Source organism: Syngnathoides biaculeatus, chromosome 6 (genome assembly GCF_019802595.1).
Source record: "Syngnathoides biaculeatus isolate LvHL_M chromosome 6, ASM1980259v1, whole genome shotgun sequence".
NCBI lineage: Eukaryota > Metazoa > Chordata > Actinopteri > Syngnathiformes > Syngnathidae > Syngnathoides > Syngnathoides biaculeatus.
This window is the reverse complement of record NC_084645.1, coordinates 29,281,281-29,298,225: the sequence shown is the minus strand read 5'-3', so window position 1 is coordinate 29,298,225 and position 16,945 is coordinate 29,281,281. Positions and strand designations below refer to the sequence as shown.

The 16,945-nt window shown below is 41.3% G+C and overlaps 1 protein-coding gene across 1 annotated transcript; it reads left to right on the top strand.

The window, feature by feature from the left end:
• The first annotated feature begins 250 nt into the window (after positions 1-250).
• On the top strand, positions 251-16,175 carry swap70b (switching B cell complex subunit SWAP70b). The gene is made up of 12 exons (XM_061823305.1): positions 251-550; positions 1,640-1,780; positions 5,807-5,980; positions 7,629-7,859; positions 8,717-8,863; positions 8,938-9,046; positions 9,829-10,010; positions 12,340-12,447; positions 12,522-12,688; positions 14,387-14,585; positions 14,670-14,766; positions 15,729-16,175. Exons 1-12 carry the CDS (start codon positions 455-457, stop codon positions 15,845-15,847), a joined length of 1,770 nt encoding a protein of 589 aa, XP_061679289.1. The 5' UTR covers positions 251-454; the 3' UTR covers positions 15,848-16,175.
• The last annotated feature ends 770 nt before the right edge of the window (positions 16,176-16,945 follow it).

Genomic DNA, 16,945 nt, shown 5'->3' with positions numbered 1-16,945 from the left:
TTATAAAATCTAACTTTGAATTACCATAGCACCATCTCAAATTTAAAAAAAAATCTGTGAATCACAAACGTGTACAATACATTAAAATCTGCTCGTTCTCCTTGATTCTCCATCCTGCTTGCTAGCTGAACGGGGGATGCTCATAAATTGTAAATGCACCCATCATGAATAATTTATATGAAAGTTGTTGTTTTTTCCCAGAAGGCACGTGAACGCAACACAACACTCATTCGGAAATACTTGAAGCAATCATCCGCCATCAATACGAGACAAATTAGATTCCGATTGGATCCCGTTTTATTGTGCCTATGAGAGAGAGAGAGAGAGAGAGAGAGAGAGAGAGAGAGAGAGAGAGAGAGAGAGAGACGTAGATCGGATCAGTGTGGCAGAAGGCGGAGAGGAGAAGAAGAGACCGAGTCGACGCAGCCTGAACCGAACCGAGCCGAGCACGGTGATGTCTCTGCGGGACGAGTTGTTAAAGTCCATCTGGCACGCCTTCACGGCCCTGGACGTGGACAAGAGTGGGAAAGTGTCCAAATCTCAGCTCAAGGTAAAGCAAAACAACGCGACGACTTTTTTTTTTTTTTTAAACTTCCTCTTAAACGGCCCAAAATGAAACGTTTAGTTGTCACCTTATTTTTCCACCCACAAAACAGTTCGTTATTGTTGGGAATATCGACGTTTAAAGCGAAAATTTGTTACTCGGAAGCCGGAAAATGGTCGATAGTCCCAAGGCAAGTACAACGACAGTTTACTTTTTAATCCAATTTTATATACAATTATTCACAGAAAAGTCATCAGCGAGCTAAAGTTTAACCACTTGAGTTTCGCTAGGTAAGCTTGAGGAATTCGGCAGGAAAACGTTTGTAGTTTCAGACTTTTAATTCATATTTCACGTTTACTGTGGCACGATAGAGCTAATATACCATCCCAAAATACAAGTTTCCCGCTAATCTTCAATTAAGAAAATAATGGAATTCATTTGACTTTACTTACTCTGTTATGAACTAAAAAAAATACTGCAACAAGTGTAGTCTAACTAACTAACTAACTAACTAACTAACTAACTAACTAACTAACTAACTAACTACTAACTAACTAACGCCAAGTTAGTTAAATAACTGACTAACTTTCTTTCTCAAATGGAAAATAAAGAGTTTGTTTCTACTAAACAGAATTGACAAAAAATAACATCTTATATAGCCTGAAAAATATGAGTTACCTTTTTAAAATGGAAACCAAAGAACGGATGTGAACTTAAAAAAAAAAACTTTGGAAAAATGACATTATTTGATACAAAAGAAAAAAAGTAAAAGTCAGTCATACCTTAAAATGAATACAAATAGATGTCTTTTTTATTGTTAATGCAAAATAAAAATTTCCTTTGCCTTTTTAAAATAAAACTAGCACAGTAAATTGAATATAACAGATGTGACTCGCACCGTGAAGAAGATAAGAATTGAGAGAGTCCACATTAAAAATGGACATTTTTTTACATTAGCCTGTTGACTTTTTTTTCTTCCCTCCACAGTGACCCTGACATCATTTTGATATAATTCATTCATGTGATCCAAACACAAAAACACTTCAGATCCATGTTGTTGTTTCCCGCCCCCCGCCCCCCTCCATGTTTATCCAGGTGTTGTCGCACAACTTGTGTACAGTGATGAGGATCCCCCACGACCCCGTGGCTCTGGAAGAACATTTCAAAGATGACGACGAAGGCCCAGTCTCCAACCAGGGATACATGCCTTACCTCAACACGTTTATCCTGGATAAGGTCAGCAAATGTAAACATCTACAGTGGCTATGAAAAGTCGAGACATCCTTGTTCAAATGCCGGGTTCTTGTGGTATTCAAAACAAAAAGGAGACCAAGATAATTTTCAAAACTTTTTCCACCCTTATCGTGGCCTATTACCTGTTAGTTGAGGAAAAAAAATGTTTTTGAGAGAGGATATAATGACAAACAACTAACATAATATGCTTGCATAAGTGTCCACACCCTCCTATAACTGGGGATGTGGGTGTGTTCAGAATCAAACATACATTTGTATACTTGTGTTAAAAGACAGTACATTCCTGAAATTTAAAGCATTTATCATTAACCCCAAATAATGTTTGGGTGTTCCAGTACGATTTTCCTGACATTTTTGTACTAACATCTTGCCTTGGTTGTCAAGCCTTGGTTCAGGGTGAGCTTCCACAGCATCAGAAGAATCTTATTATTGACATGAATCAGTTCGAAGAAGGATATAAAGTACTTTTTAAGGAATGAAATGCAACATGAAACGGAGTCAAGACCGACATCATCAAGTGGAGAAAATATAGCACAACAGAGTGAGTGTCCAAACCTTCACACTTCTGATAGAAATCACAAAGAAATGTCAGGAAAGGCCTAGTAGAACACATCAACTTTACCTGAAATTCATCAGGCAATTTAAATAGTGGAAATTTACATGGCTTTGAATCTTTTCATTTACAATATCTGTCTGACTTTCTCCCTGCCTCCCTATCAATTAGTCAATTGATCATTTGATCTATTGAGCTATCTATCATCTATAGATCAGTATACAGGACATGTATGAGGGCAGCAGAACAGCGGTGAGATGTGCCGTAGGTGTGTCAGAAGTGGTAGTGGGACTGCGTCAGGGATCCGTGCTGAGCCCCTTCCTGTTTGGGGTAGTAATGGGTAGGCTGACAGACGAGGTTAGACTGAAATCCACTTGGACCATGATGTTCACAGATGATATTGTGATCTGCAGTGAGAGCAGGGAGCAGGCACAGGAACAATTAGAAAGATGGATCCACGCACTGGAAAGGAGACGAATGCAGATTAGCCGAAGTAAAATAGAATATATGTGCGGGAATGAGAGGGGCGGAGGAGGAAGAGTGAAGCTCCAGGGAGAAGAGATAGTGAGGGGGGATGACTTCATATACTTGGGGTCAACAATACAGAGTAATGGAGAGTGTGGTAAGGAAGTGAAGAAACGGTTCCAAGCAGGGTGGAACATCTGGCGGAAGGTGTCTGGTGTTCTATGTGACAGAAGAGTCTCGACTAAAATGAAGGGGAAAGTCTATAAAACAGTGGTGAGGCCGGCCATGATGTACGGATTAGAGACGGTGGCACTGAAGAAACAACAGGAAGCAGAACTGAAGGAAGCAGAAATGAAGATGCTGAGGTTCTCACTTGGAGTGAGCAGGTTGGATAGGATTAGGAATGAGCTCATTAGAGGGACAGCCAAAGTTGGATGTTTAGGAGACAAGGTTAGAGTGCGATGGTTTGGACATGTTCAGAGGTGAGAGGGTGAGTATATTGGTTGACTGGTGCTGAGGATGGAGCTGCCAGGCAAAAGAGCGAGAGGAAGACCAAAGAGAAGGTTGATGGATGTTGTGAGGGAGGACATGAGGACAGTTGGGGTTAGAGAGGAAGATGCAGGAGATAGGCTTTGATGGTAAAAGATGACATGCGGTGGCGACCCCGATAGAGAAAAGATCACCTACAGATCTACCAATCTATCTGATCGATTGCTCTACAAACAGTACATTTGTGGTACTACGTGTTTGTGCCTCGCTGATGATGCAAGAGAAGCTCGCTCTCCCTTTGTGATTTCATGTTGTTTCTATGTCAACATAAGGACATTTGAAATCGTCATTCATTTTTTGGGACACACGTCAACGCACTTGATTTCGAGTGACTCTTGCACTCTCTCTCGCTATGTGTGACCTTCGATGCTGTTAGGAAATGCAAAAGTAGTGATGTAAAGTCAGGATGTGTTGTCATCATCATCCTGCTTACATACTTGTCATCCACGTACATAGTGTACAGTCGATAAAGTGATGTGAAAGCATCATTGTAGTGAGGAAACTCCACCGTGGTGCACAAGGAGGCAGTCACTTTTAGTACTTTGTGTGCGTGTGTGTGTCAGGGTGAGCCAACCTGCTATGTGGTCACATGACTCTACAAGGCATCCCATTGTGCACATGAATGGACTCTTGAAAACCGTTGGCTCACACTGTGTGTCAGCGCCATTTACGGAGAACAGCAACATGCGGAAAAGCTGTGGAAATGAACTTATCCCCCATTCGTATCGTTTGACCCGACACAAAGACAAATTGCCACTTTTCCAGGCAGCGTGAAGTGGCTGACGACCATCGCAACATTGGAAACCATGGAAACGGCAACATTTTCCAGCACGGTTTTGACGCAAATCTTCCAATGAAGCGTCTGCGCCGAGAGGAACTACTTTTATTTTGGTTTGGAAAAAAACCCCCAAAAAAACATAAGAGAGAAGAAGATTGTCCCGCATGCTTGCTAATCTTTCAGGGAGGTACCGCTCTCAACTTTTGGGGTGGAGTGGCACAAGTTTCCACACAAGCGTTAAGCCCCACAGAACACAATAGCGTGTTGCATCACATCCTGTGTGTGTGTATTTGTGGTAATAGTTTTAGATTACACCGTGAGGAAACTCACGTTATAATGTTTTCTACCAGATTCGCTACTACACTACTTGAGGCACTTAACTTCCGGTCCACTCATTTTGTGTCAGTATGTTTTGTGTGAGCCACCCGAGTGCACTCTGGGCTTGCTAGCCGTCTCCATGGTGACGCTTGTGTTCCCCTCTGCGTTCCACACATTTTCTCTGGAAGTTCAGTACGATTTATTTTTGCTGTTGTTGACCCAGGCACTTCTCCTTTTTGACATTACACCAAAAGATAAGCTCTACCAGCTGGAGCCTGATTGCTTCCATGGTATTTTTTATTTTTTGCTATTGAGATTAAGACTTTATTTGTGGACAAATGAGGAGAAAAAAATCAAGTAAATATTTTCAAATATTTATTGTCATGTAAAAAGCATCTGGGACCACATTTAATTTAATTTAGCTTTGAAATTACTTCTGAAATAACAAAGAAAACAAAGAAGGAATATTTGATGTATTTTCCTGATTTAGGAAAAGAAAAAGTTGGCCCTATGTTTTTTTTTATTCATGATAGCAATTGAAAAACTTTTTTAAAAAGTATAAAGGAATCAAAAGGTTTTTTTTCTTGGACAGCAATAATGGAACATTCATTAAAATATAGTTTTTAGATATATTTCCAACTGAAAAATATTTGTTTATGTGATGTAAAAGCATGTCGTTTGGAGATAAACGCTTTTTTTGTGTGACAGTGACAGTTGTTTTATTACTATTTTAGTGTCTCACAAAAAATGTGTATCGGAATTTTCAAAAATGCTCTCATCCCCCCAAAAAATTACAATAGAAAACTACTATAATTGAATACTTTTAGGATTTATGTTTTGTTTATCTGAAACAAGTTAAAATTCACCAGGGGAAAACGTGTATCCCTATTTTTTAACCAAGAAAAACAGCAAAAATATTTTTTCTTTGTGTATTAGATGGACATAATAACAATAACAGTAGTAATCATGATGATGATGATAATAAAAAGAATTAAAAAAACATCACTGTACATGCATGTCCATTTTGTTTTGTTTTTTTCTTAATCCTTAAAAACATGTACTTGACTTTTGATTAAAAAAACCTGGAGACAATACTTGAAAAATGGAAAACAAAAAAATCCCAAACAAAAAGAAAATACCATTATTCATATTTGGACTAAAATGTTAGTTCCACCCCTGCACAAAGTCTCTTAAATTGGTTCATTAGTTTTTTTGTCATCATGCTAAAAATTCTTAAAAAAAACAAAAAAAAAACTGCGAAAAAAGAATCAATTCTTATTTGATGGGATGATTTTTGGAAACATAACACCCAAGTTCTCCGGTTGACATTGAGAATTTTGGGCAGGTGACGGACAACTTTGACCGTCAAGACTTCGACAGGATGTGCTGGACTTTATGCTCCAGGAAGAACCTGGACCAAAACCAGCTGCTCATCTCCAATGAAGATGCCTTCAAAATCTGGTGCATCTTTAACTTTTTGTCCGAGGACAGCTACCCGCCAGTCATCGTCACGGAGGAGGTGAGCACGCGTGGCTGCCGTCGCTGAGGCGATCGGTCGCTGATTGTCATTCACGAACAGGAAGTTGGAAACTTCCTCTTCTGCTGCAAATGCGGGAAAATTTTGGTTTAGACAAACATCGGCGATCGCAGGAAGTTAATCGTTAAAGTAAACCCGCTCGTATTCTATGCACTTAGTATGTGTGTCTTTTGCTGAGAGGCAGATGTCCAAACTTATTGTTTAGAACAAAAAAAACTGTGACACAAGCATTTCCACAAATCCTATCCTGCATTACAAAAAGAGACTGTGGAAACTGTCAGACGAACATTTTACCTCATGCTATCATGCATCAAAAGGATTGAAAATGCTGCGAGACAGTCAGTCAAATGCATTGTCAATTAAATAATGTGAATTCCAGGAGACCAAGTATTAAAACTAGACTTTACAGCACGGGTGTCAAACGCAAGCCCCGGGGGCCAGATCCGGCCCGCCGCATGATTTTATGTGGCCCTCGAAGGCAGATCATCTGTATCAACCACCTTGATTTTAGTTAAAATTTGTATCAAAATTTCAACTCGTCACATCATAGAAATGATAACATTAAGATATTACAAGCATTTTTGTGTTGCAAAACAATACTTGAAAAACCCATTACTCTTGATTTCTGATTCCAAAACTAGTTCATAACTTTCATATGAAAATATGATGAGGCGGTCAAAGATTTTTATGCTTTCGTAGTCATAACGGCCCTCTGAAGGAAACCGCAGGTAAAATGTGGCCTGCAACAAAAATGAGTTTGACACCCCTGCTTTACACAATGAGGATTTTTGGGCCCGATAAGCAAAAAAAAAAAAAAAAAAAGAACCCATCATCGATTTAATCACAAGACTTATTTAAATGACCTGTTCATTTGCTGTACATACTTGTGTCCTTAATTGTTTAAAATACATATATATATATATATGTTTCTTTTGGCTTGTCCCTTTCGGGGTCGCCACAGCGTGTCATCTCAGATGAACGCACATATGTTTGGCACAATTTTTACGCCGGATGCCCTTCCTGACGCAACCCTTCTCAGGGAGTGGAGGCCCCAGTGGGATACGAACCCACAACCCCTGGTTTATCAAACCAGTGCTCTAACCACTGAGCTACAGGGCCTCCATATATATATATATATATATATATATATATTATATATATATATATATATATTCACAATAAATGTATCTCTCTATTTATGCCATTGAGGCATTGTGACAACAAATTTATGGTTCTTCTATTAGATGGCAGTAAGTCGATACAGCAATCAGTATATCTACTTTTTGTGACATTTTTGTATGTTGGTGTGTCGTAAGAGTTTTCAATTATAAAATATGTTCCTTGAGTCCAAAAAGGTTGGAATTCGCTGCTTTGATCCAGAACATGTGTTCAACAGGATGGCAGCATGTTTACCCGTGAGCGCTAGTGCTAGCTTGCTAGGCTCTGTAACGTTTTGTTGATGGCTTGCGGGCCATATCGTATTAAAAAGTATATGAACATACATCAGTAATACCCCAAAGATTTTTTTGGGTGTTCCCTCCAAACGACTCTGCCGTACTTGTGATTTGGGCTCGGTGACATCATCTCTCAGCATCCATGCGCAATGTTGGACCTCCGCATTTTTTTCAAGATGGAGTATTTCCTGCGTAAGCTGACGGAGGCGATGGGGGGCAGCTGGGTGGAGGAGCGCTTCGAGGACTACAAGTTGCAGATGCTCTCGCAGCAGCAGCAGAGCATCAGCGTGTGGCAGCTCATCACTCTAGTGGGCTCCGGGCACTTCAGCAAGGGCATGGACCGGCAGACCCTCTCCATGGGCATCCACGAGCTCCACCAGGAGCTCATCATGGACGTGCTCAAGCAGGTGGGTCCGCTTTTGCCCGTCTAAAGGATGCAGCGACATCTCAAAGCTTTGATCGTCATCGACGACTGAAATCAGAAGCATGTTGTGATTTTTGTTGGATGAAATAAAAAATCTGGCGGTGCAGCTGGAAAGCGTTGGACTCACACTTCCTCCCACATACCAAAACATCCAACATTAATTGGATACTCTAAATTGCCCCTAGGTGTGATTGTGAGTGTGGCTGTTTCGTCTCTATGTGCCCTGCGATTGGCTGTCAACCAGTTCAGGGTGTACCCGGCCTCCTGCCCATTGACCGCTGGGACAGGCTGCGGCACTCACCCGCAACCCTCGTGAGGATAGGCAGCTAAGAAAATGGATGGAGAAGGGATTAAAAGAAAAAAAACTACCCGATACCATAAACGGTGTTTCTGGTGTCCAAAAATGTGATCAAATGGGGATCAAAATAGTTTGACATCAATATGTATCACAATATCGCTTACATTTAGCTGTGGAACAGCCATGTTGGGTTTGCAAGCCTACCACTCCCCGGAACCCTCGTGAGGATAGGTGGCAAAGAAAATTGATGGATGAAATACATCTGACAGTGCAGAAAATATTCAGCTTTTACTGTCTTCTAAAAGAGTGTCTCGCTACTGCTATGATAAGCGCGTTATTTGTGTTAGATACCAGCTTGTATGTATGAAGTACACTCGATTCAGAGTCATGCCCGTGTTTCTCTGGCAATGAGAGGAACCAGATGCAGTGGATATCTTGCCCCGAATGGGAGGAAGTAGCTGTCGTCCGGCTGCTGGACAAATAGTGCAGATCCATATTCATGGAAATGATTGCGGTATTTATTATTCTGATACATTTCACAGGGCTACATGTTGAAGAAAGGCCACAAGAGGAAGAACTGGATGGAACGCTGGTTCACGCTGAAGCCCAACTCCATTTCCTACTACGTCAGCGAGGACCAGGGTGAGAAGAAGGGAGACATCTTGTTGGATGAGCACTGCAGTGTGGAGGCAAGGAGAAGTGACTTAATAAAAAAAGTAAAAAAGGCGGGAGTACACAGAACTGAGGTGTGCTCCTTTTGTAGCCTCTGCCGGACAAAGAGGGCAAGAAGTGTCTCTTCTTCATCAGATCCTCACAGAAGAGTTTTGAGATCAGTGCGTCGGACAAGAAGAAGAAGCAGGAGTGGGTTCAGGGTGAGTGACTCGTTCGCCCACACAGGCACAATACGGTACATATTGTGCATCCACAAAGTATTGACAGCGCTTCACTTTTTCCATTTTTGTAATAATACAGCCTTATTCCAAAATGGAATCATTGTTTCAGGCCGTCAAAATACACACACCAGAATGACATGCTTTTTTTTGTGCTCGGCTGGAAAGTGTTGTGCTCACAGTTCTGAAGTCTCGGGTTCAATGCTGGACCCATCTGTGTGGAGTTTACATGTTCTCCCCGTGCCTGTTTGGGTTTTCTCCGGGCACTCCAGTTTCCTCCCACATTCCAAAAACATGCAACATTAATTGGACCCTCTAAATTGCCCCTAGGTGTGATTGTGAGTGCAGCCGTTTGTCTCCATGTGCCCTGCGATTGGCTGGCAACCAGTTCAGGGTGTACCCCCCCTCCTGCCCATTGACAGCTGGAATAGGCTCCACCACTCCCGTGACCCTTGTGAGGTTAAGCATCTAAGACAATGGATATATGGATCCATATATTAGCAATTAAAAAAAAAGAATTACACGTACATAAGTATCCACCGGCTTTGCTCAATAGTTGTTACTGTATTATGTAATAGTTGTTCCAGTAGTTACTGGTGACACTTATTCTTTTCTGAAACAAACAGTTGGACATGTGCCTTTTAAAAGTTTGTAGGTCAAATTAGGATCTCCAAGAAAGTTTATAGTGCATTAAAGGTTCATCTAAAAGGTCAATAGCCCGACCTTTTTGTGAGTAATATTTGTGCGCGCGTGTTTGTCGGTAGCCATCCAGACGTGCCTGAACCTGTTGCGAGCGGGCCGCCAGGCGCCGCACCGCGAGTCGCGCCGCAAACGTCGGGAGCTGCGCCTCAAGCAGCAGGCCGACCAGGAGGAGCTGCGGGCGAGGATGAACGAGCTGCAGACGGCCAACGAGGCCAAGCAGCGTGAGCTGGAGGACATGAGAAAGGTGAGGACGCTTCCTCTTTACTTTGATTACCTCGAAATAGGTAGAAATAGATGCTCAACCAGCTTTCTATGGTGATGAGCAACTTTGCACGCGGATGAAGACTTCACGTGGCACTAACCAGTCCGCTCGTTCATCCAAACAGCACCGACGCCGCTTCGCTCTCGCCGCGTCATGAATACAAATAGCATGCGCAAATCCCCCTCCCGCCGCATCCACACACCCCCAGCTCATGAATAATTTACCATTTCCTGTCGGGCAGGAATGCTGATAAAAGCAGGATGGGTCGGCATTAAACAGGCTTTTCCGGTTCGTATCCCCAAACTGGACCGTCCAGCACGCTAAAGTGGCGCTAACGTGACATTATGGCATTACCAACTTTTCCTCTCTAAAATAAAGTAAGGCGGCACGGTGGGCACAGATGGTAAAGCGTTGGCCTCACAGTTCTGAGGACCCTGGTTGAATCCCGGCCCCGCCTGTGTGGAGTTTGCATGTTCTCCCCGTGCCTGCATGGGTTTCCTCCGGGCACTCCGGTTTCCTCCCACATCCCCAAAACATGCAACATTAATTGGACACTCTAAATTGCCCCTAGGTGTGATTATGACTGTGGCTGTTTGTCTCGATCTGCCCTGCGATTGGCTTGCAACCAGTTCAGGGTGTAGCCCACCTCCTGCCCTGTTGACAGCTGGGATAGGCTCCGGCACTCCCCGCGACCTTCGTGAGGATAAGCGGCAAAGAAAATGGATGGATGGAAAAGAAAGCCGCCAGCATGATGAGAGGTTAATAAATAGTCGACCAACTCCGGTGGGAATTAACCAAGTACAAGTACTTCATTACTAAACTTAACTAGAAATCTGTACTTCACCTCAGTATTTTATTTTTCTGACACCATTTCACTCTTACTCCCTATATTTGATAATTGCTAACTGTACTTTCTAAACCTTATATTGTCAAAATAGGTTTGTTACTTTTTCAAACCACGCAGATGTAAAAAAGATTAGATGAGATTTGAGTATCAACAGGAACAACACATTATTACTAATCCTCGAAGGGGTTTTCTTTTTCCCCCGGGTGAAACTGACTGGTGCACTGAAACCCGTTTGGGTTTCACTCCATTGTGGCTCGAGTGGGGGAACAACATGTGTGTGCGTGGGAGCGTGCGTCTGACACTGTGGTGTGCTCACCGGCTGACACATTTTGTCTCGGTGCTGAATGCACAAAACACTTGGCACGGAGGTGCGACTCTTTTGTCGAGCTGAGTTGGCGACTGCATGAATGCACAAAAAGAGCACACACACACATACGGAGATTGTACAGATGTAAATAGGGGACATTATTAGTGTGTTACCATTGTTAATTGTTCTTTTGTGCTCTCGTTCTCATTATATACTGTGTGTGTATACTGAATAAAATATCGGTCATACACATACATAAAAAAATGCTTCATAGTCACAAAATGGCCGACTCATCCTCAGCGTTGTCTTACTACCTTGTTACTACCGTAATTTCCGGCCTACAAGCCGCAACTTTTTTCACACGCTTTCAACCCTGCGGCTTATGCGGCTAATTTGCGCATTTTTTTTCTAACGGCTGCAAGGGGGGCGCTCGAGCGGAACAGGTAAGTGTGAGACTGGAATATATGTGCAGAGGAAGTGACTTTTACCGGCTATGTTTAGTGCTGCGCTAGCGTTAGCACTCTGCTAGCGTGCTGCTGCTGTGTTCCTGGCGTGTGTCAGTGATTTTTTTTTTTTTTTTTTAGCGGTAATTTTTTTTTTGTTTGTTTTTTAACTGGATCTGTCAACGCCACGCTACTCTTTCTGTGTACCATATTACTTTGTAATTATCTCGTGTTTCAATCTGGGTTACAATGTGGGCACTTGCAGCTTTTACACAGCTGCGGCGTATGTGTGTACCAAATGGTATTTCCTTTACAAATGTACTGGGTGAGGCTTATAACCAGGTGCACTCTGTAGGTCGGGAATTACGGTAGTCACTTGGGTTCAAACTGAATTGAAAATACAGGTTGGATCGGGCCTTCTTGCTGTCTGAATATTTTTCAATTGGACAGTTCTGTTTCCATGTTTGTGTTGGTAGTGCACAAAGCAACTGGGAATGACATTGGTAAGGAAGAACAAGCCCATGGAAACTCTTGTGATGAACTAGAACAGATGCCAACAAATGGACGTTCATAAATTCCAACTATCTTGTAGAAGTGCAGATGTTGTTAGAGCTTCTCAGATTAAATTGCCTCAAAATATTTTCTCTTGGTGAGTTGATTTATAGTCAATGTGTTGATTGTTTTTGAAATTTCGACCTAATTTATGGTCATCAGGCTCTGGAGGAAGCAGCAGCCAACGCAGCAGAGGAAGAGCGGCGGCGGCTTCGGACCCAGGCCGACCTCCAGGATCGCTACAGGGTGGACCTGGAGAGAGAAAAGATGGTGCGTGTCTACCATCGTCACGCTTTGGGCGCAGCAATAAGCGCACCTTTTGTGTGCTCTTTATACTTGTTCAGGTGAGGCAGCAGATGGAGGAGCAGGTGGCCCAGAAGTCCACGGAGCTGGAGCAGTACCTGCAGAGGGTTCGCGAGATGGAGGACATGTACCGGCGGCTGGAGGACGCACTGGAGGACGAGCGGCGCGCCCGCCAGGATGAGGAGATCGTCCGCAAGCTGCAGGCCAGGTCAGTTGGCAAAACGAATAGAAAATATGACGGGCATTTGTCTGTCACACTTCACCTTTGCTAATCTCTACGACCTTTTCCTTCAATTGATCCTAAAATGTCTGTTTCAAACCCTAGAGACGTAGATCTACCGTAATTCCTTGCCAACAGAGCGCACCTGGTTTTAAGCCTCACCCAGTATGTCATGTCATTATCCAAGCCGCTTATCCTCACAAGGGTTGCGGGAAAGCTGGAGCCTATCCCAGCTAGCTTCGGACGAAAGGCAGACTACACCCTGAACTGGTCGCCAGTCAGTCGCAGGGCAGATATCCACACTATCACTGAGTGGGAATCGATCCCACCCTGCCCACACCGAAGGCAGGCGTGTGTACCACAACACCATCAGTGACTCTCCACCCAGTACATTTGTAAAGGAAATATCATTTAAAAGCCGCAAGTGCCGACATTGAAACGCACATTGAAATACGAGATATTTACAAAAAAGACGGTACACAGAGAGTTTAATGTTAGCACTGCTGCGGTAACGCTAACACTAGCGCCGCCGCACTAACGCTAGCAGCACGCTAACGCTAGTGCCGCCCTAACAGGGTCGGTTTAAAAAAAAAAAACATATTGGTAAAAATCACTGAGACACGGCAGTAACATGCGGGCGCGGCGCTAACAAGGCCAGACCGGCAAAAGTTATTTCCTTGGCACATATATTCCACCGGCCTTTTCTGCTCGAGTGCCCCCCTGCGGCCGTTAGAGCAAAAAATGCACAAATTAGCCGCATCACCGCATAAACCTCAGGGTTGAAAGCGTGTTAATAAAGTCGTGGCTTATAGGCCGGAAATTACCATAAATACTCCATGGTAAAAAAATAGCTGAAACAAATGCTAATGGTATTATCAATATTTATTATTCCAAAGTAATTCCTTGTTCCTTGCTGATTTTCTCATGGCATTTGTTAATCTATCCATTTTCTGAGCCGCTTATCCTCACAAGGGTTGCGGGAGTGCTAGAGTCCATTCCAGCTATCATTACACTTTGCTGCCATGCTAAACTAACAGGCGACACGTGCGTGTCTGTGAAAGACTCCTGAAATTGGCCATAATCACACAAAAATGGCAGCTTCAGAGCAAAGTGCCTGACTTACTGTCTGCGACTGTGAGGTTATTACTTTTTGGGTTTTACCATGTTGTGAAACTTCATCTGGTTGCTGGATTATCAAAAAGAAAAAAAAAAAGTATGTTGGTTCCGTATGCTACACAAAGTCAGTTCATATTACAGTAATACCAGAGTAAAATGTCCTGGGAAGATTGCTCTCACAAGCGGCCACATAATCTACTTCCTCTTTGACCTTCCTTCCTCTATGCTGACGTTGATTTTCCTGACCAAGAGAGGATATGTCGGCACAATTTGCCTATATGACAGACACTGACGCTGTTCAAAGTGGTGTGTTTGTGTGTGTGTGTATATAAAAAAAATTTATATATATAAAATCATCTGTACACACACATAATGGCACACAAGTAAATCAAATTCAATTAACTAGTTACTCTTGACAAGAGCTTAGCATGATTGTGACATAGCAAAAGCCTTTTAAAAGGTCTTTTATTCCAGAAATGAAAACTTTAGTGGCCTTGGACTAGATGTTGAACTTTATCTGAACTTCGCGTCGCTAGCATTGGCGGGTAACGGTGGCGGCGGTTGGCGCAGGTTGCTGGAAGAAGAGGTGGCTAAGCGGGCTGAACTGGAGGAGATCCACCTGAGGCAGCAACAAGCCATCTCAGAGACGGAGGCCGAGAAGCAAGAGCTGCAAAAGGAGCAGTTGGCCAAGGAAAGTGCCCTGAGGGACGCCATGATGCAGCTGGAGCAGCTGGAGCAGGACAGGCAGGGGGCCCTGGAGCAGTACCAGGTCTGATAACGCACACCCCAGCCACAATACGATTAGGAGTAGATTATTACAATAATAATAATCATATATTTTGGTGCGAGTCAGACAGTGATGAAGAAGCTGGAGGATGCCACCAACAACACGAAGACGTGGAAGCACAAAGTGGCCGAACACGAGGGCTTCATGCGCCTCATTCAGCCAGGTAACGCTGAAAATTCGTCATGTCGTTTCATGAATTTGACCAAATCTCTTCTAATATCTGTGTATTTTATTGAATATATTTATTTGGTATGTTTAATATTTTTCTTTTACATCCAACATTTTACCACAATTTTCTTGTACACTTGAAATTTCTATTATATTATTTATAATATAATTTATCATTTGTTTCCATTCTTTTTCCATGTAATATTTTAGTATTTTCCAATATTGTTGAATTTTCATCTGTTTTTTCTATTTGCAACTTTTTTGTTTTAATATTTCAGCTTATTTGGTAACACTTATTTTTCATCAAATATGCTATATATTCTTAGAAAAACTCAAACGTTTTTATCTAATATTTGAATATTTTTCATGTATTTTATTTTTTTAGTATTTCCATTTTCATGTAATATTTAATATTTTCCAATATTGTTGAATTTTCATATTTTTTATTTTTTTTATATTTGTTTTTTGGTAATACTTATTTTTCATCAAATATACTATATATTCTTGGAAAAATTCCCAATTTTCATCTAATATTTGAATATTTTTCATGTATTTTATTTTTTCAAATATTTGTCTCAAAGGTATTTTTGCTCTCTTGAAAATCTTGTACTTCTGTCTATTCTTTTTATATTTTGTTGTATTTTAATATTATTTTTCTTATTTTAGTCATTATATACAGTATAATGTATTTAATGTTATTTTATTCTGTTACTGGTGTATTTTTAATCGAATATTTTTAGCCATTTTTGGTAATATTTTAAGCATTATCGCTTTGGTTCTAGGAATGTTTCAGACCATTGCCAATCCCATGCACAATTTATTATAATGCTTCGAGGAATATTGAAATTATTATAATAATAATCTATATGTAGCATATCATCACCTCAGCAGCTCATGAGGCCTTGGCCACTTTCCAGACGTGTCTCAATGCAAATTAATATTTTTTTTTTTTTTTAGGCTCCAAGGGCCATCAGATGATCACAAACTGGGGGCCGGCGGCGTTCTCGGATGCCGAGCTGAGCCTGAGGGAGAAGAAATGGCAGGAAATGAAGAATCAGGTGACACAAGCGCAGTAGACAACAACAACAACAACAAACATGGCCTCACAAACATGTTGTTCTCACCACCTACATCAATTGTAGGCAACCAAATATTAGCAAACGTCACCATAATAAAACACTCAACTTCAATATTGTGTCATGGCGGCCATGCCTAATCAAGTGTGCAGTAAATTTTGTCGCTCCTAATTAAGATTCATCTGTAAATATGTTAGTTTGGACTCTGACGAAGTGCAGCTCACATGCTAATGACTAGCAAAGATTTTAACACTGTTTTATTTAGCGTAGCACGAGCATGTGATGGGAACAAAAATGAAATGTGGAATAAAAACTTGTTGGAAAACAACGTGAGATGACTTGAATTTATCGCACGTTTCTTCAATTCAAATACAATAATAATAATAATAATATATTTAGTATACATGAGTCTTATTTTGAGGGTACTCCTTCCCAATATGGTCAGCAGAGGGCGCCTCAGTCAAATAGTAAAATTAGCATTCGTCACGTCAAACGGGATTAATGGAACACTCTTGTACAACTTCAAATTTCTTGATTTACTTGAACGCATCGTTTTTGGTTTTTAGTATACACCCCAAAATGGAATAATCTTAATAGGTGTTAAAATGGAATCAAATGAGTGGGGAATTTCTGGAACCTTTGATGTGCGTTGAAGAATTTGGGGGGGGGGTGGGGAATCCAGTGATTTTCAACCTTCCTATTGTGTAAATTTAATACTTGTCATTTTCTTAAATATTTTATTTTTTTCCAAATATTTCTATCAAAAGTATATTTGTCTATTCTTTGTCAGAGACTTTTTTTTACCTTTTTGTCATCTGTTCTGTGTAATTTGTATATTTTTGTCTCATTTTTTGTATTCAGTATTGTCATCTAATGTTTTTGTATTTTTCCCCAATATTTCTTCTAATAGTTTTTTTTCCCAATTTTTCTAATTTGTGTATTTTTCCTCACTTTTTTGGGAGGGGGGTAATATTTTTCATACATTTTCTTTATTTTTGTAACATTGTCAAGCATAGTTTTCACTTGATTTTTGAGAATATTTTTGTGGAATGTGTTTATTTTTTTATTACGTGTATTTTTCATCTGATATTTTTCTCA

Coding starts and splice junctions, on each gene's coding strand:
- swap70b (XM_061823305.1), top strand. CDS start 455: ATGTCTCTGCGGGACGAGTTGTTAAAGTCCATCTGGCACGCCTTCACG. Junction 551..1,639: donor TGTCCAAATCTCAGCTCAAG/GTAAAGCAAAAC, acceptor ATGTTTATCCAG/GTGTTGTCGCACAACTTGTG. Junction 10,011..12,339: donor AGCTGGAGGACATGAGAAAG/GTGAGGACGCTT, acceptor TATGGTCATCAG/GCTCTGGAGGAAGCAGCAGC.